This window comes from Carettochelys insculpta, chromosome 2 (genome assembly GCF_033958435.1).
Source record: "Carettochelys insculpta isolate YL-2023 chromosome 2, ASM3395843v1, whole genome shotgun sequence".
Taxonomy (NCBI): domain Eukaryota; kingdom Metazoa; phylum Chordata; order Testudines; family Carettochelyidae; genus Carettochelys; species Carettochelys insculpta.
The window spans coordinates 164,725,072-164,751,228 of NC_134138.1; the positions used below are offsets into that span (position 1 = coordinate 164,725,072).

Genomic DNA, 26,157 nt, shown 5'->3' on the forward strand with positions numbered 1-26,157 from the left:
CTACTACTAGTAATACTCTAAACTGTAGTCAAAGATCTGATTATGCCAGACTTCTAATAAACCAGTTATCTTGTTTAGTCTATTCCAGAGACTGGGTAATCTAAGAAGTCTCTGATGTGTCTACCTTCTCTCTACTTATTAAAGTAGTCTTTATGCAATAGTATCTTACTGAAGAATTTTCAAGATTTGTGTTGCTGTACTTCCATGTTCAGCTCCATTTGATAGCACTGAGGATATCACTGACATTGGCCTAATGGTTGCAAAATTTATAGATTTTATGATTGTCTTAAAAACTTATGAGCCGTACCATGCAGTAGAGAAGACAGTAAAGGTTCCATCTGCTTCTCAAGTTTATGTTTTAAAATACAAACCAAGCAGGAATTTGAGCTTCAAGGAATTTCAGTTAACACCGTGAAAAAACACCGAAACCAATAATTGAGTCAAAATAATAGTATTGATTTAAATTTCACTACTAATTTGAGACAGCATAATGAAACAATCAGTATCAGTAGCAACAGCATTAAATTCAAGAAATCATAGGGCTTTGTGTTCAAGTTAGTGCACTACAGTATAATTCTTGGCCAGGTCCTCCACAAAACATGGACAGCTATTTTAATTTAATACACAAAATGCTACCAAAACAAATAGTGGATGTAATGGAAATGTATTTTTGATTAATTAAAAGAAAAATCTACATATAGTGAGATTCTAGGCCAGGGGTCGGCAACTTGGGGCTCCAGAGCCACATGCGGCTCTTTAAGGAGCCACTTGCAGTTCCGAGTGCCGCTGCTGCTGACACCACTTGCAGCTCTGGAGGCTGCTACCACTTAAACAAAGCCCGCCGTTAAAATGTTTTTTGCTTTTTTTTGTTTAAGTGGCAGCAGCCCCCGGAGCCGCAAATGGTGTCAGTAGCAGCAGGGAGCCCCAGAAGAGGAAGCCAGCAGCTGCCTGCGTGCTGCACTTGGGAGAAGGAGAGCTGGGAGGAGGGGCAGCTGAGTGTGCCCTGCCATAGCTGCACTGAGGAATAGAAGGAGGAAGCCAAGCATCTGCCTGCTGGCAAAGGGAGGGCAAGAGGGCTCTGCCTCCCAGTCACGTGGAAGCTGCTGTTCAATATGAAGGGCTGCTTGAGCTTCCCGCCATGCTCAAACAAGTGCAAGAGAAGGCTGGACTGTGCAGCTTGCCATGGTTGTGTCCAGCCCAGAGTGTGCACCTGGCACAGGGACTCCCTCTTGCCTTGGGACATTGCAGGGTGTCTGCCCCACACCCTGGGCTTTCAGCTTCTCCAGGTGAAACCAGTCACTTCCCTTCAAACAGCCCTTAAATAAACACCCGGGCCGTGCGGGAAGCAGCAGAAGAGGTGGTTGTCTCAGGCAGGTAAATTCTGGGGGTGAAGAGGGCTGGTTTATAGCTGATGAGGGTTAAGCCTGGCGGTGGGGGAGGGGTTTGGGGCTGACAGGGGCTAAGCCTGGGGATGGTTTACAGGATGAAGGGTAAAGCCTGGGGATTTGGGGTCTGAAGTGAGTAAATCCTGGAGAAGTGGGTAATTTAACTTTCTAACAGGTACAAAGCAGTGTGTGCGAACTGTTCTTAAAATAGGGGTGACAAAAAGTATGGTTTGATGTTACTCACTAAGAACTATCTTGTATTCACATGGACTGCAGCTCTTGAAGTATTGATTTTGTAACTGAATTTGAAAAAATGGCTCTTCTCATTATTTCGGTTACAGACCCCTGGTCTAGTCCTGTTTGTACCTTTCTGACTATGTGGAGGAGGCTTCAAGCTGTTCCCAAAGAATAACTGAGGCATGAGGAAATTCTCAAATGACAAAGAACTGTCCTCCTACTTTGTGCTCAGGCAATCCCCGCTTCTAAAATAGCCCTTAAGGGGGTGTTGCAAGCTGATATAGTTAAGAACAGCTCTGAAGCTCTACTAAGTTAGGCAAGAGGCTGAAAATTACCCTCAGGATATGACAGCAAAAAAGTATCACACCATCATCTGTGGGCCCCTTTCAAGGCACACGGAACAGAGTTCCAGGACATCGAAGAAGGCAGCCTAGAGTCTGAATCAAAAGTGTCCGACTGAATATTGAGCTCAGAGAACAGTAACATTTCATCTAAATGCAAGTACTTTAAAAACAAATCAACGGGGCAAAAAAAAAAACGCTCAAGTCTGTTATTGCAACTCCATTACTATTTTAAATCCAGCTGTTAAAAGACAGGTATTATTTAATATATTTTACCAATTGAAATCACCAGGAAAGAAAATGTGCACGGAAAAACAAATCATGAGCCTATTTTCAGTGTCTTGCAATGCTTATCTGATCAAAACTGCTGAGGGGAAACTGGAAAGTGGAGAGTTATTATACTTTTTAAAAAAAACTTTAAACATTCATAAAAATACTTAATCCCTTTACTTCCTTTGATGGTTTTAGTGGACTGAATGCTAAATTCAGTCCTGTTGTAAGTGGACACCTGTTCAGAGAATATCAGGGCTTAGCCTACAGCTGGAAGAGGCAGAACTGTTCTGCAGATCTATGCTGGTTTCTGCAGACAGCCAGACCAGACCAGGAACATAAGAACTGCCATACTGGGTCAGACCAAAGGTTCACCTTGCTCAGTATCCTATCTTTGGATTGTGGTTCTTGGAACTGGCCACTGAGGGAATGAACAAAACCGGTAATCATCAAGGCTAGGTCTTCACAGAAGCTTTATTCCTGAATAAACCATTCCAGAAGAGGTATTCCAGAATAGCTTGATCCAAAATAGAGCAGCTACACACAAAATGCATTTTGAAATAGAGCTCAGCTATATTGAAATAGAGCTTCTACACACAATAAAGCCTATTTCAAAACAGAGCCATTGGACACACCATGGCTTATTTTGAAATAAACTCTATTCCCTGTCTGTACAGCCCCTATTTTGAAATACCTATTTTTAAATAGGCACTATTCCTCCTACAATGAGGTTTACCAATTTCGAAATAAGGCAGCAGCTATTTTGAAATAATTTAGAAATAGAGATTGCATTGTGTAGACTCTCGCATATTTCGAAATAGCAGCTGCTACTTTGACCTAACTTTGCTGTGTAGACATACTGCAAGTGACCCATCCCCTGTTGCCCGTTCCCAGAGGCTGGGAGACACGAATCCCTGCTCATCCTGCTTAACAGCCATTGATGGACTTGTCCTCCATGACTTTATCTAATTATCTTCTGGGCCACAACATCCTCTGGCAGGGTGTTTCACAGGTTGAAAAAATATTTCTTTTTGTTTCTTTTAAACCTGCTGCCTATTTATTTCATTAGGTGACCCACAGTTCTTGTGTTACAGAAAGGAGTAAATAACTTTTCCTTATTTACTTTCTCCACCTCAGTTATGATTTTAAAGACAGCAGAGACTTATTTTGACTACTGTAACATTTTAATATGTGCCCTGATCTCTCGCATTGTGGTACTTCTTTATGCATTCTCACCCTCCTTTCTAATTTTTTCCCACACATACACACACTTCCAGTCATGTTCAGATTCAACAGGAAGTAACCTCAGCAATGTAACAAGAAAATTAATTTACTTTGGTAATTATTTTATTCAATTATTCCTAGAATGTGTCCTGTTAAGTAATAGTATCAATGCCTTGGGTATTCACTTAGACTCAAGACCCTTTTAGTTTTCTTTCTAAAAGTTCTTTGTGGCACTGAGGCTACGTCTACACGTGTATGCTACATCGAAATAAGCTATTTCGATGAATAACGTCTACACGTCCTCCAGGGCTGGTGCTGTCGACGTTCAACGTCGACCTTGGGCAGCACCACATCGAAATAGGCGCTGAGCGGGAATGCCTACACGCCAAAGTAGCACACATCGAAATAAGGGTGCCAGAAACAGCTGCAGAAAGGGTCACAGGGCACACTAGCGCTTCCGGGGCAACAGCTAGCCTCTCCCTTAAAGGGCCCCTCCCAGACACACTCAGCCTGCAAAGCACGCGGTCTGCAGAGCCATAGGCACGCACACCTCGAGTGACGCAGTCATGGACCCCCAGCAGCAGCAGCAGCTGCAGCAGCCACAGGTCCACACAGCCGCCCCTGAAGGAGCAGTGCTCACCCTGCTCCATGCCATGTAGGAGGCAGCTGAGCACATCCTTGCCACAGAGGAGGAGCTGCCCGCAGGGGAGGAGGAAGCAACCCCCAACCCTGCAGCACCCCGCCCCCCCCGCCTCATACGCCGCCGGCTGTGGACCTACCCCACCAGCACTGACTGGTGGGAGCGGCTGGTGCTCGGAGAGTGGGACGACGACCACTGGCTCAGGAACTTTCGCATGAGCCGGCAGACATTTCTAGAGCTATGGCAGTGGCTCACCCCCGCACTGAGGCACCAGGACACCTTCATGCGGTGTGCCCTCACTGTGGAGAAACGGGTCGGCATCGCTGTCTGGAAGCTGGCCACTCCAGACAGCTAACGATCTGTGGGCCAGCAGTTTGGTGTTGGCAAGGCCACCGTCGGGTCTGTCCTCATGGACGTAAGAGGACCCACAGGGGGAGGGGGAGGCAGCCCTGGCAGAGGAGGGGAGGGGAGGGGGGCCCTGGCAGGGGAGGGCCACACACACCCTGCACACCCCTCACTGGTGCTCTCCCATGTGCTTCCCCTGCAGGTCGTCCGCGCCATCAACGCCCTGCTCCTCCACAGACTCGTGAGGTTTGGGGACCCGGATGCCGCCATCGCGGGCTTTGCCACCCTGGGCTTCCCCAATTGCTTCAGGGCTCTGGATGGGACCCACATCCCCATCCGCACCCCGGAGCACAGTGGAGCACGCTACCTAAACAGGAAGGGCTACCATTCTGTGGTCCTCCAGGCCTTGGTGTACAGCCGGGGCCACTTTCGGGACATTTATGTGGGCTGGCCTGGCAGCACCCACAACGCCCAGGTATTCCGGAACTCGGGCCTGTGCCGCCGGCTGGAGGCGGGGACCTACATCCCCCAGTGGGAGATCCCTGTGGGGGACACCACCATGCCCCTCTGCGTCATCGCAGATGCAGCATACCCCTTCTGGCCCTGGCTCATGCACCCGTACACGGGCCATCTGTCAGCCAGCCAGGAGTGCTTCAACATGTACCTGAACCACGCGAGCCAAGTGGTGGAGGACACATTTGGCCGCCTCAAAGGGCGCTGGAGGGGTCTCCTCACCCACCTTGATGCGGGCCCCACCAACATCCCCCAGACTGTGGGCGCATGCAGCGCACTCCACAACCTGGTCGAGAGCAAGGCGGAGGCCTTCTTTCAGGGCTGGGCTGTGGAGGCTGGCAGGGCCGATGTGCAGCCACCCGCTGCCCCCAGTCGCCAGGTGGACCCCGAAGGGACCCGGGTCTGGGAGGCCCTGTGGGCGCACTTCGACAAGGCCGCAGGGTGAACGCTGGCAGGCCCCCCACTGCACCCCCGCATCCTCCACAACACTCTCTGCCCCTACGCCCACACCACAGACCACCCAAGAGCACCCCCCCCCACTTTTCTTGTAAATAAAAACAGACATGTTTGTCGTGAAACCAGAATATATATCTTGAACTTTTCTTCTTATATTATAACTATGTACAGCCAAAATAAATATTATATAAATACGTATTATAAGATGAAACGAAAAAAAAGGGGAAGACAAGGAAGGGGAGAACTATTGACATGGGGGGGCAGGTATCATCATAACATAACAGAACAGGGGTCTAACACAAACTATTTACAAAACACAGGTGAGGGGGATATATACAAAGGGGGAGGGGGGGCCAAGTCCTGGGCCCCACACCCCCTAATGTCTAGCGCTGGGGGTGGGCGGCCGCGAGCCGCGCCTCGGCCGCAGCCCACGCCACGGCTGGCTGGGGGCCGGGCGGACTGGGAGATAAGTCCAGCGGGTGTCAGCTGGCCCCAGGTCCCCCTCGGCGGATGGGCCCTCGGTGGCGGACGGCGGTGCGACGGCGGTTGGAGCAGAGGGCGGAGCGGCAGCCGGAGTGGGCAGAGCGGTGGCCGGCACAGCATGGGGGGCCAGGTAGTCCGCTATGCGCTCAAAAGTGCGCATAAAGGCCCCCCATGCCTCCTGGCGCCAGGCCAGCGCCTGCTCTTGGAGCTGGAGGCGCCGCTGCTCCACCCGCAGATGCTGCTCGGCGACCTCCAGCTGCCGACGGTGGATCTCCAGCAGCTGGGGATCCATCGCTGTCCGGTGGTGGTGCTGTCTCCACCGTCGTCCCCACCCTGGGGCCGGTCGGTGCTCCACTGAGGGGCTGGCCTGGAATGATGGCCCCGGTGGGCTCTCCGGGCCCACTGACACCTCGCCGGCACTCTCCGGTCCTTCCGCTGGTGCCGCTGAGGAACACGGGGGGGAAGAAGAGTGGAGACAGCCGTTAGTGTGGGCCCCGAGCCGTGGCCCTTGTCCCCCCACCCCTCTGCTGCTGGTTCCCCATCCCCGTCCCCGGGAGATGCTGCTGCTGATGATGATGGGTATCCCACCCCATCCCCCCGGGGGACCCTAGGTTCCGCTCCCCCCAATCCCCAGGGATGGGACATGGCACTGTCCTGCTAGGGGTCAGGGGCTGATGTACTCCTGTGAGGGACATGCCACTGCTGTCCTTGGAGCCATGGTCATCCGGGCATGTGGAGGGCCCTGGTCATATCTATTACCCCCGCCCCTCAACCCCGGGGGTGTGCGCCAGGGGGTGTACATACCTGATGGTCCACTCCCACGGTCGGGGGACACCCGGTGGGCGGACGCCCTGCTGGAGCTCCATGATGGCAGGATTATTTGGAGCCCCCCGTCAATGGAGGAGGACTCCCCCTCCTCCTCCTCCTCCGGTGCCCCAGGGGTGGGCTCCTGGGGGTCCCCTGAGGTGCGGGGCTTACCTCCGGGGCGGACTCCACCTCCGGGGCCTGCTGGGGCTCGTCGGCTGAGGTATCAAGAGTGGTCGGAGGGGAGGAGGTGTGCCGGGGGCCCAGGATGGCCCTGAGCTCCCTGTAAAAGGGGCAAGTGACATGGGTGGCCCCAGATTGGCCGGCTGCATCCTGGGCCCGGGCATAACCCTGCCGCAGCTCCTTCACTTTAGTGCGGACATGATCCCGAGTGCGGGCAGGGTGACCCCGGGCAGCCAGGCCCTTGGCCAGCCGAGCAAACGCATCCGCGTTCCGCCTCTTGCTCCCCATTACCTGGAGCACCTGCTCCTCACTCCAGAGCCCCAGCAGGTCCCGAAGCTCGGCCTCCATCCAGGAGGGGCCCCGCTGCCACTTCCCAGCCTGGCTGCTGGTCTGGGAACCCTGGCTCCCCTTGGGGGGGGTGCCCTGGGGGCGCTTAGGGGGGTGGGGGGTGGCCATCGCACCGCTGGGGGGTTCTGGTGGCTGCAGAGGAGCATGCAGGCTGTCCGCGTGGCTGTGCTGCCACCTGCACACTCTCTCAGCTTCCTGCTCAGGAAGGCAGGGGGCGGGGAGCTTTAAGGGGCCGCTGCATGCGGCAACCATTGAGCTCAGGGGCTGGAGAGTGCGTCTCTCAACCCCTCAGCTGATGGCTGCCATGGCAGACCCCGCTATTTCGATGTTGCGGGACGCGCAATGACTACACGTTCCCTACTTCGACGTTGAATGTCGAAGTAGGGCGCTATTCCCATCTCCTGATGGGGATAGCGACTTCGACGTCTCGCCGCCTTATGTCGATGTCAACTTCGAAATAGCGCCTGCCACGTATAGCTGTGACGGGCGCTATTTCGAAGTTGGTGCCGCTACTTCGAAGTAGCCGGCACGTGTAGACGCGGCTTGAGAGAACTAAAATCCTATTGTTTAAACAGAGGATTGCCCTTTCGTTTTTTAAGGTCCACCAGCAGATGTCTCTGCTAAGCACACTATGGTTAACATAAACAGTTACAAACTTCAGTAGGAGCCAGGGTCAATTTGCATCTATTCACTTTACAGTTAGGAAAAAATAAGTGAGAAGTTATTCCTGAAAGCTTTCATTTTAAAGTAGCCAACACAGTAACAATCTGTTATTTATTTAATGTCTAATGATTCCTAGCTCACTAAATATGCCCTTTATCTTCGACTATCTTGCAAAAGTTATATTTATTACTACTACTATACTTTTATTATTATCATTATTACTAATACAGCACCTAGTCTAGACCCAACTATGCTGCCCAATATCACAAAACACTGAAAATGTATGCTAGAATTCTTGACACTAAAATACATAAAATATTTATTCTTGGAAAAATGTAGACCTCTCGTATTTGTGAGACATTACGGTAAAATATAGCTATTTGTTAAAAATACACATTCCCAACAGAGAGTATTATTTACTTATTTCCCTTCTTACCAAAAATCAGCATGTCAAAGAACAAGCCTTTATTTTATGATCTTCTAAAACAGTATATTTTGCTATATAATGAATGTCCCTCCAATGGATATCATTCCAGTGATTCTTATATTTTATTTACATCCATAAGTTACCTGGCATTCATCTTATTTGCACACACGATTTCTGAACAGTGAAATTAATATTAGTTTCTTTTACCTGACACTTGTCTTTAACACATAGAGCACTTTTCTGATTATTACTACTACTGTTACTGCTACCAATAAATACAGTAATTAGAAGAGGACATCAAACAGCCTTGATTAGATATTTCAGGGTATATGTCAAAGAGCATAAAGCAGCTGACTTAACCCCAGGGTGACTTCAAGAGGATTTGCTGTAGCTAGTGTTTGTGATTCACACCATGTAATCTGGAACTCTGAACAAGTGGAGTTTTACACAACATGCAAATTTTATTTTGCTTTAATTTAGCCCTTCTGGATTTAGCATAAAATCTCTGCATTTCATCAAGAATTGGAACAACTGGACCCAGTTAGTTCCAAAATTAAAAATGTAAGAAATGAAATGAAGTAATGCTTGTGATGGCACCCACTATGCATTGGAATTAGAACCCTGATGTGCTAAAGGATGACTGACGGGCACACATAAGACTCCAATGAGAAGTATGCTCTTATGAATGCCATAATACCGATATATTTTCTCTAATCAAGGACTGCTCTTATTTGTCATATATATTAACTGCGTTTCACCAGCATTTCACCTGTCAAGATTAAGTCCCCAGATGGGTTTGATAATAAAACAGATAATACAGTAAAGAAAAATACATCCCCAAGGTAATGTGTTTTTCTTTGTTTGTGTTTCCCTTTGGTTTTTAAAGACATATAAATAACGAACTGAAAATGCAGATTATTGTTTAATGCCTTAATGGCTTTTTATTTATGCATAATTGTTCATTTCCTTTTAAATTATGACATTTTAATCTCTTTTCTGAGGTTTTAAGAAGATGAACACAACAGGGAATTAGGTGAAAGGTCTCGTGTAAACCAAGCCCTATTTTTCAAAAATGCAAAATCAAAATATGTCTAACCCTCAATTTCATTTTATGGTAATTGCACATATTCTCAGTTTAGAAAGGGGATCTACAAAAAAAAAAATTTAAGAACTTACACCACACTCCTTATTCAAGTCCTCCTTTCACACAAGGAATTCCATAGGCTTTAATAACTTGACTGCCAACTGTTAAGCATCTTGCAGACACTTGCATGGACAAATCTTGCTTGCCTGCCTAGCATCTGGGGCTGGGTCTACATGGGAAGCCACTATTTAAAGGGAAAAATTGAAAGCCAGGAGCCGAAATCCCAGCATTTGAAAACGTACAACCACACAGCAAAGGCAGGTCCGCCCCTCTCTTTTGACGATTCGTCCCATTCTTTTGAAAGGGAGCATCCATATGTGTCTGAGCGCTCTTTCAAAAGAAGACAGGCGGAGATGCCGCGGACAGGGTTGCATGGCTGCCAAGCCCTTCCAGGGCCCGCAGCCAGCCTCTGCCTTAAATGCCCCCCTCCAACTTCTCCACCCTGAACAAGCCAACACTTGTTGAGCTGCCAGCAGCGATGCAGACCCCAGCACAGCAACACCATGGCTGATGACACCCTGCTCCTGGCAATGGGCACAGACATTGTGGACACCGTTGCCCACCTCGTCTGCATGGTCGCCGTGGTCACCTCGCTCCTCCTCGGGAGACAGAGAATCCACCCCACCAAGGATGTGGACCTCCCACAGCCTGCACCCCACCCCACGGCACCCTACCACCTGGTGCCATCCCAGCAGTTCAGACTGGTGGGAGCGACTGGTGCTGGGGCAATGGGACAATGCCACATGGCTGCGGAACACCTTCCAGGAGCTGTGCCACGGGCTGGCACCCTCACTGAGGCACCAGAACAACACCATGCGGCCTGCACTCCCACTTGAGAAGCGGGTCATGATTGCAATATGGAAATTGGCCACCCTACACTCCTACTGCTCAGTGAGGCACCAGTTCGGGCTGGGCAGACCCACCATAGGAGTGGTGCTCATGAAAGTAAGCCAGGCCCATGGCACACCCCCAGCATCCCCTGGGCATGGGGACCCCCAGGGGCTGTTGTCCAGGAAGGGGCACAGGGACCCTCAGGGGCTGCTGGCTGGGAAGGAGTGTGGGGGGGATGCTGGCCAGGAACACCCTGCCACACTCTCATGACAGAACATGGCCTTCCTCCCATGGAGGTTGTCCACACCTTAAACGTGATGCTCCTGCACCGGGTCATCCGTGTTGGGGATCTGGACACTGTCATCGGGGGTTTCTCCTCACTGGGGCTCCTGAACGACTAGTAGCACTAGTAGACGCTCCCTCTGTTCTTTCAAAAGAAGGCCTCTCTTTTTGAAATAACGTGCATGTGGACCAGGAAAGAGATACACGGATACGCTTTGCCTTGGAGGAAGTTGCACCAAGTTAAAAGCCAGGGGACAATAGGTTTTGTCTTGCCTCCTGACTGTTGTTAATATTTCTATACCTTCACAAATGCTTTTACACACCAAAATCTCAAATCTTTACCCTTAAGAGGAAGTACATTATTTTTCTCTAATTTCATAAATAATATAACAGATTTCACGAGGCCACATGAGGCAAAACCAGGAATATAATCTTCATCTAGGTTATGTCTACAGGAGAAGCATCTGTCAACAGAAGTGACTGTTGGAAGGGACTTCCTGGCAAAACTTCTGTTGACAGATTGTGTTTACATATACAAATGGATTGAAAGAGCAATCTGCTCTGTTGACAGAGAGCAGCCAGACTGTTCAGCCCTCTCTCAGCAGAGCGGCTGACAGGAAGCACAACAGATAGGCCTGCCTGGTGACCTGGACGCCCTGCCTGTCGACAGAGGGCCCCCGAGTGTCCACACAGCTTTTTTGTCTACAGATTCTGTCAACAAAGGTGTTCTGACCCATGAGGGAGAGGCAGAAGGTCGTCAAAAAAGTGCCAAGTTCTGTCAGCAGTATGTTGACAGAATGCATTTTTAGTGTGGATACTCTGCAGGTTTTATTGACAAAACTGTTTTGTTGACAAAATGCTTCTAGTGTAGGCGTAGCTGTAGTATAACAGAGACAAGTCATCCATTGACTCAAACAGGCCTTTCAGCTGGACCATGTGTACTTTGCTAGCCAATCTGTAATGGCTGCTCTAAGCACTGGACCACACCCTACTTTCAGCAAAAAGAACAGAACCCTAGAACCGTTATCTAACATGTCACTGGTCTGTCACAAATAACTGTATAACTTACTTGCAGAAGGTTTGTGCCTTGTCTCCATGTAGGGACTGGTCACTGAGAACACAACAATCTACACATCTGCCCACGGTTCCTCTTCAAGCTCAAGTGGCAGGGGTCTAGTGTTCTCAAGGTCCTGGTTTCAATGGGGAAGAATCATCCATACAGAGAAAGAGGTAATACGTGAACATGGAAATGTGAAATTAAAATAGTACAATCCACACACACAGAAGAACTGCTACATTAAGTTTGCACCACTCACCTAGGGTGACCAGATGACTCAGTTTTATAGGGATAGTCCTGATATTTGGGACATTTTCTTGCATAGGCAGCTATCAATCCCCATCATGATTTTTCATGCTTACTATCTGGTCACCCTACAGTCACTGCAATTCACATGCCGCCAGCTGGTGAAAAATTACAAAGCCACAAAATATTTTTAAGATGAAGTTTGGAAGTATATGCAAATTATTTAAAATATGCAAAATAAAGGCATTTATGCATATGTTAGCTAGAGCTGTGCAAAACTTGCTGTGTGTGGGTTACAGGACCATATCCATAAATTCCTGTTTTATAGGGAAAAACATGATCTCAGTTCAAAAATATCCTGTCTTTTTATATAATTAGATATAATTGTCTGTATTTATGAATTACCCCCCTATTTATGCATCCAATTTGGCCAGAAACATCAATATATCATTATGAGTAATGCATCACATCATTATACAAAATCAAGCAGTGTAGAAACATGCACACAGACCCTTGTGCCCATTTAGGCACATACTCTGTTCTGACCAGGCTTATAAGTGAGATCTACTACAAATAAACCATTTATTTTCTCATGACATCACATACTGTGGTCCTGAATTGCCAGGTGATACCACTTAATGAAATCCACAGCCCAAGTTCTAAAAACCCTAGGTAACTTCCATCTATAGCCACCATCCATTAGCTCAAGAGCATCAGTACATTTGCTTTATACTTAAATAAAATGTGAATACAAATAAATGTATCTCGTTGGATCATCTTGCAGTAGTCCAGATATTACTGAGATGGGGAACTGTAAAGATAGGGAGATTAGCTTTAACTTAAAATAACTATCCTCTACCTTATTATTTTTTATCCTGCTTAGGACAAATGCTGGTGAAATTCCGCATCATTTGATGGATGTTTGGTAGGCCTCAGAAGTGACATGCTGTAGCAGCCTCAGGAAAAGAACTCTGCACTGCAGTGGATGGAACTACCTGAGCAGTCAGGTAGCCCCTAGGGGTTACATTGAACACATATGGGTAAGTAGAATGGTGAAATTAGCTCTATTAATGATCACATTTCATCTGCTCTGATAGTCAACAGAAGAGTTTATTTTCCAATGTATGATAGGAAGGAAGGTCTTGGGGCTGAGAACTGAAGGAGGATTCAGGTTGAATTCCTGGCTCAGCCACAAATTTCCCATGAGACCCTGGGTAAATAACTTCATCTACCCTATGCCTTGGCTTACTATCCATGCAAACAGAGATAATATTCTCCCACTGGGAAGAATCTAGGGCCACAAACTTGGGTACCTAAAGTTAGACACCTATCGTAAATAAGTGACCGGAGTGGCAGGAGAGCTCAGCCTCTAAAGCTTTCAGCTCTGATCAATCACACCCACTTATATAAGTGCCTAGATTTCGATTGAGGTGCCTAATTTTAGGCACTCAAGATTGTTGAGCAAAGCATCTGAGTCATCATACCTATATCTGATAGAACAAGTTATTGGGGCCATGGTTACAGTATGCAGCAGCTGTTATTGACTGAACAATGGATTTGACCTATATAATTACAACTAATGCCAATATTTTAATTAAGGAATTGGTCTATAAGATAACACTTCCTGGACTTTGTGGATAAGAACAAGTGTAGTTTTCTAACAGTCACACAGGGATGTTTCCTCCACTTGTCCTAATATTATAATATTCCTACTATTAATTCTTTAATTGCTGAAACTGTTTCCTTTAACTAATAGGGTATAGATGGAATTATATGTTGTGCAAAAATAAGTCTTCCTTTCCTAATAAATTAATACTATTCCCAACAAAAGCATCTTTTTTTTTTGTTGGCTTCAAATAAAATTGAAATGAAATTGGCCTTCTAATCCTCTTTAGTCAGTACTTTAAAAATCATTATGACAGTTGTCATGCTCCATGAAAAATGTCTTCTTGACAGCTCTTCTCTTGTGTGGATGTTCTAGTTTTTGGGATAGGGATTTTTTACCTGTACGGGATTGCTCACATATATTCATGTTCTGCATTAAATGCCCACTGACCTTCTGAAACCTTCAATTAACAGATTTTAATCCTCTCCAACTAATAATACAATCAACATGGCAAAACCTTAATGGCTGTAAACCCATCATGCTTGTCCCTATTTGAATCTGCCTTTCTAGAGAGGATGACATCTATCTGCATGAGTTTGGAAAAGTTGCATAAAAGACTTCCTGGAAGGAAGGAAGGAAGGAAGGATTTCATGTTGATATTCAGATGATGGATGTAGAGAATAATCTTACAGGGCATTGATGATATTATGCTTAAATTCAAACAGAATGCTTCACATAGCACAAGAGAACTTGGAAAAATAAAATGATTTATGTTAGCAAGCAGTCTGCTAAAATTTCTAGTGAGGATGCAAAATTCATCTGTTTATCCACACTGATAGCAGGTGTTGGACCCAAAGGGGAACTGTAGTGAATTCGTAGGGCTTGTCTACACTTGCCCCCAACTTCGAAGGGGGCATGGCAATCAGGGCCACGGCAGATTACTAATGAAGTGCTGCGGTGAGTACACAGAACGACATTAGGCTAATTTTCCCTCGTAGCAAACTTCGAAGTGCCAGTGTGTGTGCTGGCATTTTGAGGAGTAAAAGGACTTTGAAGTAGGACAGGCACTTTGAAGTGCCCACGACTGCACGCATTCTGGCACTTCGAAGTTTGCCACTTCTAAGTTGCCGCGGGGGGAAATTTAGCCTAATGAAGTGCTGCGTATTCACCAGAGCACTTCATTAGCAATCTTCCATGGCCTTGATTACCATGCCCCCTTGGAAGTTGGGGGCAAGTGTAGACACAGCTGTAGTGTCTTAGTGCAATAGATGGATTTATGGACCCTGCCAAAGTTATAGAATATTCTGGATCATTTCCCTGCACAGTGGGAAGGATTGACTAATCCTCTGGCAGAAATCCTGAAACTATGAAACGGTCAAACAATGGTGAATTTTTGGTCTTGAACTTCAATTATACTATCAAAATTACATTTAAAAAACCTACACTAAAAATTGAGTCAAAAACTCATACGTTGGTAATTGCTGGAATTATGGTTCCATCGTACGTGCATTGTCTTGTCCAATACAAATTGAGAGGTATGTGGCGAAGCTAGGATTAGAACACAGATCGTTACCAAAAAAATAAAAATCTTACTACACAGTGTCTCATTACATGTCCATTTTATGCATGCAAACAAATGCAGATCAGGTAGAACGAGAAGTATGTGAAGGTATAATTAAAGATGGCAGAGGAGATTTTCAGGGGCACATATGGGCATTTAGATGCCTAGCTGCAATTTCTGCCTTTGAAAATCAACCCACAACAGTGCATATGACCAAGGGGCCTGGACTAAGTTTGAACAAGCATCCTTTATAATTTTTGAATATTTGACTTTTCAAACAATCTTCTTTCAACAAATTAGTACAAATGAAAGTTTTTGTCCTAGAAACTGCAGAAAGATGGACAAAGCACTTAATAAAGTTGTGTCCTACCACATTTTAAGTAACACACTTGGACACTATGTAGCAATAACTCATTAAAGGTCGATCACCCTTGCTTTTGTATCTTTGCCACATGGTGGATTGCCATGAGCCTCGCCTCCCCCTTCTCTTTCTTCCACACCCTTTATTGTGTTTCAGCATTGTTGCTGGACCTTACCAACACTCCCTCATATGAGGGTTAAGGAGGTAAAGGAGGTAGATAAGAAGTGGTTGTCTCCTCTCTGTTCACATTAGAAATGCCAGCCCCATTCCACACCTTCTGTAGGAGGTGTCTTCTCCTAATCTACTCACTGCTCTGGCTTATGGGGTAATAGGACCCCTGTGAAATGAGTATTTGCTCTCAGGATCTCCAAGTTACAACTAGGCAAATCATACACCCTATCCACTGGATACTGGGCTGCTGCAAGCAAGGGAACAAACAAACAAACAAACAAGCAAACAAACAAAGCAAGCCTGGTCAGGCCAAAATGGCCGTGTCAGTAAGATTCTCCGTCATCCCCCTAACGGCAGTTACTATGGTGCCCGCAACAAGGCTCAAAAATATAGACCCGCTTCAACTCTAACTCTATGGGGAGACAAAAGAAGAGGAAAGATTTTCTTCTTGGCACAGAATGGCATCTCACAGCTCTCACTCCTTCCACTGGAGGTCCCACCCCTTTCCAAGGCCCCAGAGCTGCCCCTGCCCCCATCTTGCAGAGGGGCCAAGCAGCTCGCAGAGGGCCACAGTCTTAATAAAGCCACGTGGTTTCATTCCCTATTGCAGGCCCAGTAAAAGGCTATCCACCTCGGAGGCTACCAGAGCTGTGGGAACACTTCTGCTTTTAAAATCATCCCTCCCCAAAATTCAACATATTATTATTATTCCAATGGATGCCTATTTTTTCTTTCCCCTTATAGCACATATTTGGAATGGAACTTGCCTCTTGAAAGCTGTCCAATGCTTTTATTGAGATCTAACTGCAAGCTTTTTACATTTGAATTAATAAGTGATGGTTCTGTTCTGAATCTATTTAAATTCAAATCCATTTTGAGCCGGTAATTCTCTAATACTTTTCTATGTATAGAAAATTGTCATATTAATTGTCCCCCTCTTTAGGCTATTTTTGCATGAGTCATGGATCAAAAGGAACCGCTTGATGAGATCTCACCTCCAACAAGGGACATTCAGGTTGCACAAATAAAAAATTTGACTGTTTTTTTAAATAATTCATCCCAACAACGTATAGAAGGGACCATGCAAGGGACCACGCAAGAACAAATAAGTAACTTCTTTAACTCCTTCCATCCATCCATCCCCAAATCTCCAGGTGCATCACATGTATTCAGCTCCAGTTGTGGAATCTGTATGCACACAAGTGAGCCTTTTACTCTTTTGTGGAGTCTGTCTCAGGCACATAGATAGACCTGACCACCTTAATATCTAAGTTTCTAGAAATCTTTATTGTATTTATCCTCATAACATCCCCTTCAAATGGCTAACCGCTTCATCTTGTCACTGAACATAATTACGTACCATTGATGGAGAAACCAAAAAGAACTGCTAGGTCACTTTCATTCCACACAGGTTTCAAAAAACAATACTTTTTACCAGTCCTGGGACTTTTCCTTGCAACAAAGCCCACTGCGAGCTTTGTCCACATATTTATTCTGGTGATACCATCACTGGACCTAACCAGGTTACTCACAAAATTACAGGCACATTCTCATGCTCCTCGACTAACATCATATATGCCATCATGTGCTAACAATGCCCAGATGCTTTGTATATTGGACAGACTTCAAACTCTCTCAGACAAAGAGTTAATGGGCACAAAACAGACATCAAAACATTCCTGATCCACAAAGCAGTTAGTCTACATTTTAATGGAGTGGGCCATTCTTTTAATGACTTAAAAGTCTGTGTTTTTTGAAGAAGAATTCCAGTCTGCTTTACAAAGAGAAGCTGCTGAACTGTCTTTCATATTCAAATTCGACACATTAACACGTGGTTTGAACCGGGACGCAAACTTTCTGGGACATTATAGGGGCTCTTTGGCATACTTGGCTTAATCTAATTCTTGGCTCTCTCCCCCCCACCAATCTCTGATTTGCTCACCTTGATCATTTTTTTTTCTGATTTGTCAACTTTGATTACTGTTTTGGTTCTCTATATCTTACATATTGAGTCTGTTCTGGTATGGCTATGGTCTGAAGAAGTGGGTCTGCCCCATGAAAGCTCACCTAATATATTATTTTGTTAGTCTATAAGTGCTACTTGACTGCTTTTTTGTTTCAATACTTTTTAGTTTATTTTAAATGTTTATGTGAACATTTTTAATCACAAATTTTACGTTTCTTAAATTTCATTTTGGATATCTCCTCTTCTGCCTCATTTTTCTTTTCCTCCACTTTTCCATGTTGCCACTTAAAAGGCAGGAGTAGGGAAGATGAAGATGGAAAACCAAACCCAAACTGCCCAAACACACAGTCCATTCTCCTCCATCAAATTAATATTTACCCATTTTAAAGAATATTTAAACAAAACACCTCCTCGTTTTCACTTAAAGATTACTAAAATTTCCGATTTCAAAACAGTGTTAAAATAACAAGCCTTTTAGTGAGAGATATCAGCAGAAAAAAAATCAAAATTTAGCCTAATACTTAATTGATAGATCACAGTGTGTAAAGTGTATTGCAAGAAAAATTCTAATTTATTGTATGAAGTTACTTCCACGTATAGGTTTTGTTATATAAAATTATGACATATATTAAATGATCCGCAGCATAAATCATCTACAGTGTTTTACACTTTTGGTTCAAAGCAACATGCATGTCTTCTGAGAGTGTTAATTTATACCATGAGCTCATTACAAGACCCTACATACACACATATTGACCAAGAACAGGATACTAATATAAACAAAAGGCGGTTTTATTAATGAAACAAATACAATATTTCCCCACACACACACCCTAGAGAAGCATAAATAAATCTGATATCCATTTAAGCATGGCTACTGATGAGCGACAAAGAAAATAAAATCTGATGCACGCCAAATACCAGACACAGATCTTTTCACACAGAAAGCTATAATTTCATGCCTTTCCTTGAAGCATTATTTTGCATTTTACAGAAAGTTCATGACCAAATCATGACAAATTGACCAATCATGTACAAACCAAATTTAGAAAATGCTTCCTCCCCCAAAATAAAAAAGTAAAATGAAAAACTCCACCAGCAACAAATGAATTAGTCCAAAATTATAAAAACAAAATGTACCACAGAGAATTTAGACAAATCTACACATACACTCAAAGCCTTTGTTGCGTGTATGCATGTGACCTATAGAAGGTGCCTCACAAAACCCTTGCAATATCAGGAAAGAACAAAGCCACTTTCCAAACAATGATCCAGAGCCTAAGGAGTTGAACATCTGACACCACCACAGCAGCCACCACGAATTACAAATGTGTTAAGTCAGGTATGTGTCTGATGTGTCTGCACTTGAAAATAACAAACTGAAGAGGGAGTTGAAGAAAGTTTCAGAGATGTACACAACAGCTGTACCTGTATTTGCACCGGAAACTGACATGGCAAGAGCTCATTTCATAGGCACAATATATTGTATGAGTCAAAACAGAAAAGCAGTCATGTAGCACTTTAAAGACTAAAAATAATAATAATAAAAACTGCTTTTTTGTTTTTATAGTATATAGACTAGCACGGCTATTTCTCTGTCAATATTGTATGTGTGTGCAAGTAAGCAATGCAGATAAGCCTCATCACATATGTGGTCAATAGGGAGCTCTCTGACTGAATGTAATTTTAGGTATCTTTTAGATAAATCACTAATCTGAATGTAAAATCTGGCATTAGTTGTCATCTTGTAGATTTAAGACAGTGGGCCAGATAACCACCAGTGGATACAAGGAATAATGTGTTACACCGTCCTGGAGTCAAGACTGTGGGATGCTCACCCCTCAATGGAACTGTTGGTTCTAATACCATTCACTCTAATGTTTTCCACTGGCAAATGCAGCTTTAATTCCTGTCAAGGGCTTCAGAGGGTGCTGAATCAGGACATCTCCTGGTAGCTTTGCTGCTGTCCCCTTTGGGGTAGGGTTGTCTGCCAGCCCTCAAAAACTGCCCTGGAACATTCAGGAATTAAAGATTATGTTACGTGATAAGGTCTTCAGGAATATGTCTGACCACAACTGGTACCAACACTTGAGGGTTGTTTCATTACCTTAAACCTCCAATACCTCCTGAATAAAGGAATGTCTGGCAGCAATGTGGCACCCCAGTGGATCGTCTCACAATACCTTTACCAAGGTTTATCCTGGGTTCCTGAGATTAATGTAGTCTAGTTTCTGGAGAACTTTCATTCCATAAACTAAGGAGTGGTGGTTCTCCTTAGTTCCAGCCAACAGAATATGGGTAATAGAAATAAAAATATATGGATCACATTTAATAAATCTCAGTATTTTTCAGAGCTAATTATTAAGAGAAGTTGAAATTATTTTTCATTTTATTTAACTGAATTCCACTACAAGGTAGGAGACAGCACAGCAGAAAGGAAATCACTTACACAAATGTGCTGTTTTGTTGACATGCTTGCATTTGAATGAATAGGAAGCGGTGGGGGCAAGTTGAGAGGGGATTACTATTTTTTCCCTTATGGATGCATGTCACTACTTCGGTGGGGTACTATGTCAGACGTGATTGTCATAACAATACCATCTAATTATGTAGAGTCACATTTCAAGTAGATGATATAAATATTTATGAAAAAAATCAAAATGAGACAATATAAAAATTCACTCATAGCGTTAGTTTTACATCATGTCTGCTGAGGACAGGAAGCTTTCTGCAGAACTGAATTCATCAATATCTTTCAGATTCTTCTATGAATGATCTAAGAAATGATTACTCAGACTCAAACCCTTGAATTATTTCTACCATAGCTTTACTGTAATGTTTCTTTTTTCTTGAGATGTAGCTGCCCAGAAAAAAATAGCTGCATAGGAAATGTACAATGCAATCTATTTTAGAATGGTTTCCCTTAAAAGAAATCATGAAAATACAATATATAATGTTGTAAAAAGTAAAATTGCCTGGAAAGTTTACTATCTAAATGTAGCCAAACAGACAATGGAACAATATTTCTTATTTACCACAAAGCTTTTGGGAATTTACTAAATTGTTTTTACTGGTTTCCCTATCACAAAATAGCTCTTCAGCAACAGGACACATCGTCAGGTTCTAATACATGACAGAAAACCTTACAACTGCTAACAACAGCTGAATGATGCTCAGCCAATGAACAAAAATATTTTTCTCCTTAACCCTTTCATATACCCGTGAATGTAATTTGTGTTACAAGTGCTTGACCTGCTCAAAGATTTACATGTCTGGAAGAATCCCATCAATGTTTCAATTTTTTTTTTTTTTACAAATAGTGGCTTAGAAAAATCTGATACACTAAAATTGTATTAATCTGTAATGTTTCTCTTCAGTTGTTAGAGTTATGTTTGCAACTGACCTGTAAGTCTTTCCAAAGTATCAAATCCATGTTTCAATGCAATGATATCAAGGAATGAAACAGTGCCATCTTCAAACCTACAGGAAAGGAGAAGAGAACAGATGAGCCTAGTAAACCAATCAAGTAGCTATGCTACATACATGATTTTAACTACTTTTCACAACACCAGCAGCATCTAGTTAAACTAATTCACAGAGAAATGGGTTCTTCCCATAAGGATTCATCTCATTCTTACATGACACAGTGCAGTCAGAAGGTATCCTTTGAGCTAGATTTCAACATAGACTGTGCACCTCTGTTGAGGGAACAACAATCTTCTGACTCACCATGGGAATTCTGACTCTTCACCTTAACCAGATAATCAGGAAGAGCAGGAGAACAGTTGGAGCTCAGCCTCATCCCTACCCCACACTGTTCCAGCTAGCGCACCGAATAAATTACTTCCCTTCTCCAGGGCAAGGAGGGAAAACTATAACTCAGCTCCCACTCTGCACTGCTCTTGGAAATGGAAAAATGGAATGGAAAACAAGTCAACACTAACCCAAATGTCATGAGAAGCGGTAAGAACATAGACTGAAACCTTCTGTTCTCCCAGTCTCATGATGCTAGTACACAGGGCCATGAAATAAAATTGAAAGGTGACAGATACAAAACTGACAAAAGGAAATATTTTTTTCAAATGTCATGTAATTAGACAGTTGAACTCATTCCCCTAGAATGGAACCAAAACCAAAATTTAGCAAGATTAAAAGAATAAGTGGATGTTCACATGAATAAATACAGCATTCACAATATAATAATTAATGCTAAAGGAAGAGGACTGGAAGGGAGATAAAAACCTCATCCTTCAGGGTTTAAGACTATCATTATTTGGGATTAGGATGAATGAAATTTACATGGGGTGGCAGAGTATCCCCTATCGGCCTGATACTGGGTTTTTTTTCCTTTCTCAGAAGTGTTTGGTACTGACCACTGACACAATGCTGGACTAGATGAAACAGTGCTGACTGAGCACATACACACAAAATGCCCTAGAGAACAGATTTTTGCTTTTCAGCTATTACACAACTATTTTTGAAAACGTGGAAAAGAAGAGTTTCTCATTGCCACAACTAAAGATGCACAATAAGAAAAGGCACAGAAAGGTGAAAAAAAAAATCAATGTAATTCAAATTGCATGTCTCCTTTTAAAAAAATAACAGAATGGTATAACAGTTCTCACAATATCTCTTGAAACAGAGGATTTTTCTCGCTTACCTTTTTCATTTTTCTACAATTATCAACTAATTCAAAGAATATAAGTTACACTGTGATCCCATACGTATGTACTAGATCAACATAACTTCCCTATGTATAATGTAATGTATAAGGCTTTCCACAATTTTATTCACTCATGTCAAGTATCCCATTACATTTGCAAAGTTGACTACAAAAATAGTAAAATTGGCAAAGCAAGCTATGTGTATACAGTGTGTCAAGTACTATTAGGGAGTACTTTCAGTTGGTGCTGATTTTGTAAAAAAAAAAAGAGGAGCCGGCACTCAGTCAGCTCCCTGCCACCCCCATCCATGGGGTTTCTGCTGCTGGGGTTGCCAGAAGGGCTCTGCTGGCAGGGTCCCCCCACACCTGGCTGCAGATCCCACAGCTAGGGCTGCCAAGATGCCGGTATTCAGTACCAGCAAGTACTGGCACAAAAAAAACCACTGCTTTTAGGGCTCATCATCACTTTGAATGAAGTATTCAAAACAAGACGTGAAAGTATGGGAAGATACCTTCGTAGATGGTACTTGGAATTTTAATATTCAAACAAAGAAAGGAAGGTACAGAGCAACTATTTAAGGAACTGATGCAAACCAGCATGTTGGATTTGTGTAATGTGTAATGCGTTTTATAATCTATAAAATACTACTATAAATTCTGCGGCTCAAATGTGTTAGGCTACATCGACACTACAAAAAAAGTCAAATTTATCAAAGTCAGCTTTGTAACACTGGATTTTATAAAGCTGAAGTTGTTTCTGCACCTCCCCACAAAGTCAATTTAGCACGTACCCACTAAGTCACTAAAGTATGACTGCCGCAGCAGTGCCTTGTGGGAACCTATCCCACAGTTCCCCCAGCCTCAGAGCATTCTGGGTTGGTTTGCTGGTGTGTTATGGGGAAAAAAATGCCTTGCAAGTGGTTGTGGGTGTGTGATGTCACCTTCCCACGCTGTGTTGCCCTCATTCCCCTCCCATTGAAAACAAAATCTTTTTCAAAAGTCTCTTTCCCCGATGAGGGAAATTGTTTTAGTCGGCTGAATTATGGACCTTTTAACCAAATGTGTCCTGAGAACACCCATTGTCATCTTCCCACACTACTTTGCCCTCATTCCCCTCCTGTTGAGAGCAGACAGACACTTTTCAGAAAGAAAGATGGAAAACCAGGGAATCCCAGGCAAAAGAAAACCAAACAGGTGGGCGTCAGAAGGTGCAGATGAAGCACGTCAGGGAACACTGAATCCCACATACTATAATGTATGTGTGCTGGGAGCACCCAGCTGACTATGCCATGTCAATAGATTGCTCACCTAGTTTCCCGCCCTGGCCCCCAGTGAAAGAACACCAAACAGTGGAAGAATCTGGATCTATGTGAATAGGGAAAGTCAATATTATTCAAAAAGAAGGAAAGTAGGGAAACCCAATGGAAAGAATACCAAACAGGTGGTGGTATTCAAAACCTGAGGCCCCTTTTGCAAATGTACTCTGGGATTGATAAGTGTAAGCCCAAAAGTACATTTGTGGGTCTTCTTTTGTATTGTAACCACCATTCATGCTTGTTTCTGGTTGAATTTCTATTTTCTCTTTAATAAACTTGTGACAGGTTGCACCCTCCTTTCCAAGGTGCCAACTGATGTACCGGGGTCCCAATGAGCCTGCCCATTCCGCAGTCTGGGCTACCTTGACCTGACATGATGCACACACACATGGGTAGGGACACACTGAGCTGCAAAAAGACATAGACAGCTCGGTCAGCTCAGTGTGGGAAGACTCATCATAGGTTGTTCAGTCCTCAAGCGCACGCCCATTCTTCAGTGCAAACCCAAAGTTACATTGTCTTGCGCTATATTGAAAACTATACAGCATAAATTCATGAGATTCGCTTCCTCCCTCAATGAGAAGGAATATATGTCCTGCTTTCCCCGACTCTCCACCAAGTTATAAATTGCGCAAACTGGGTTTTTGAAAACACAACATGTTTATTAACTACAAAGGATAAACTTAAGCGATTATAAGGATAGCAAACACACCCAGGTAGATTGGCGAGAAAATAAAACAATAATGGAAAGGAAGCTTGAGAAAAAACTGGCTACGAGTAGTAATTTTCTCACCCTAAAAGTCATTTGGAGCCTCTTTCACCGATCAGACACATTATGAGCCTAGGTTCAGTCCCTTTTATTTTATTTTTTTCAGCTCAGTCTAAGATGTTTACAGCAGTCATAATGGGTGGGGATCCCATGAAGAGAAGAACTGACTAGATTATGTCACTTCTCAGCCTTAAAGGGGATTTATGAAAGGCAGGAATCCATTGTTTTACAGCCCTTCCTAAGAGTCAAAGATGGAATCCAGCACCAGGTGACCTGATTAGGTGAACCTTCCGTGTCAAAACATCCAGGAATCAGAAGTCTTTAGCAGCATCATAGGCGATGTCCCCGGAAAGTGGGAGATTAGCATGTTAAAAAGTCCTACTGTTCCCCCAATGGCCCATCTAGGCTGTGTGCTGACTATCTGGTGGGCATTCCCCAGATACAAACATAGTTGTAATCTTTACATTGTCAATATTTCTAACTTCAGAGACAGAAATGATACATAAATACAAATAGGATAATCATATTCTGTAAATCATGACCTTTCCAATGAGATCTTATATGACCCATCCTGAATAAAACACAACTTACACATGCCACAATCATATTGTAACAATATTCCAGGAAGTATATGGGGCATAGAGGCACAAAACTTTCTTTGAAGTTATTAGAAATGCACACAAGCACTATGTGTTTTATACAGGGGGGTGTGTGAAAAGTAAAACCACTGAGCTTGGCTACGCTATTTCCATGAGAGCAAAGGATCAGGGATTTCTGTCAGTAGGGCCGTGTCTACACGTGCCCCAATCTTCAAAACGGCCATGCAAATGGCCATTTCGAAGTTTACTAATGAAGCGCTGAAATGCATATTCAGCGCTTCATTAGCATGCGGGCGGCAGCGGCGCTTCGAAATTGACGCGCCTTGCCGCTGCGCGGCGCATCCAGACGGGGCTCCTTTTCGAAAGGGCCCCGCCTACTTCGAAGTCCCCTTATTCCCATGAGCTCATGGGAATAAGGGGACTTCGAAGAAGGTGGCATAAGGGGACTTCGAAGAAGGTGGCATCCTTTCGAAAAGGAGCCCCGTCTGGACACGCCGCGCGGCGGCAAGGCGCGTCAATTTCGAAGCGCCGCTGCCGCCCGCATGCTAATGAAGCGCTGAATATGCATTTCAGCGCTTCATTAGTAAACTTCGAAATGGCCATTTGCATGGCCGTTTTGAAGATTGGGGCACGTGTAGACGTAGCCTAGAAGTGTCAGTGCTGGATTTCACAGAGCAGATACTTCCAGGGGGCCAGGGAGCCTTTTGTTAACCAGCAAGGCAAAGACAGGCCTGGCATAGTGCAGAGGATACTGTTTGAGTAGCTGGAAGGCTGGTGGTATATGGAACCTGAGACCCAGGAGTCATGAAAAACTCCTCTCATTAGAGGCAGTTGTAATGACATGGCTCAGTCCTGGGAGCATCAAGAACTGTCACAAACAGCAATAAAAAAGAAAATGAGGGCAGAGTCTGACATTGGTTTTCAAATTAAATGTAAGAAAGGATTAAAGATGTAGATAAGTCTGAAAAATGTCTTGTCAGGTTAGGTCCCACACAGTCACAGACGACAGGCTACAGAAAAGATCTGAGAGAGAAACTTGACAGAAATCTACTCTACACAGCTCATTAGCTAGCCTCAGTAAGGAAAACAAACAAACCACTGGGACTGTGTCGATAAAGAAAATTGAGCAGAAATGCTAGGAAATGTACAGAACATCTGTGAGCAAAATACCTTGAGCACCACACAATTCAGACCATGCTGGTACTGGAAGGATAATTAAACATTTCACACAGTAACAAAGAGGGCTCCAGAGAAGTTAAACACCTC

The 26,157-nt window shown here is 44.2% G+C and overlaps 1 protein-coding gene and 1 long non-coding RNA gene across 4 annotated transcripts in view; both read right to left on the reverse strand.

The window, feature by feature from the left end:
- The window catches only part of MOCOS (molybdenum cofactor sulfurase), a 373,921-nt gene that overhangs the window by 143,937 nt on the left and 203,827 nt on the right, over positions 1-26,157 (reverse strand). For all 3 annotated transcript variants that reach the window (XM_074987969.1, XM_074987970.1, XM_074987971.1), the window contains one exon: positions 20,948-21,024. In XM_074987969.1, the coding sequence (XP_074844070.1) occupies positions 20,948-21,024 (77 nt within the window). The remainder of the gene's footprint in view (positions 1-20,947; positions 21,025-26,157) is intronic.
- On the reverse strand, positions 12,019-16,625 carry LOC142008726 (uncharacterized). The gene is made up of 3 exons (XR_012644215.1): positions 16,574-16,625; positions 14,956-15,033; positions 12,019-12,037 (listed from the first exon to the last, which is right to left on the reverse strand). It is a non-coding gene; the product is annotated as an uncharacterized LOC142008726 (long non-coding RNA).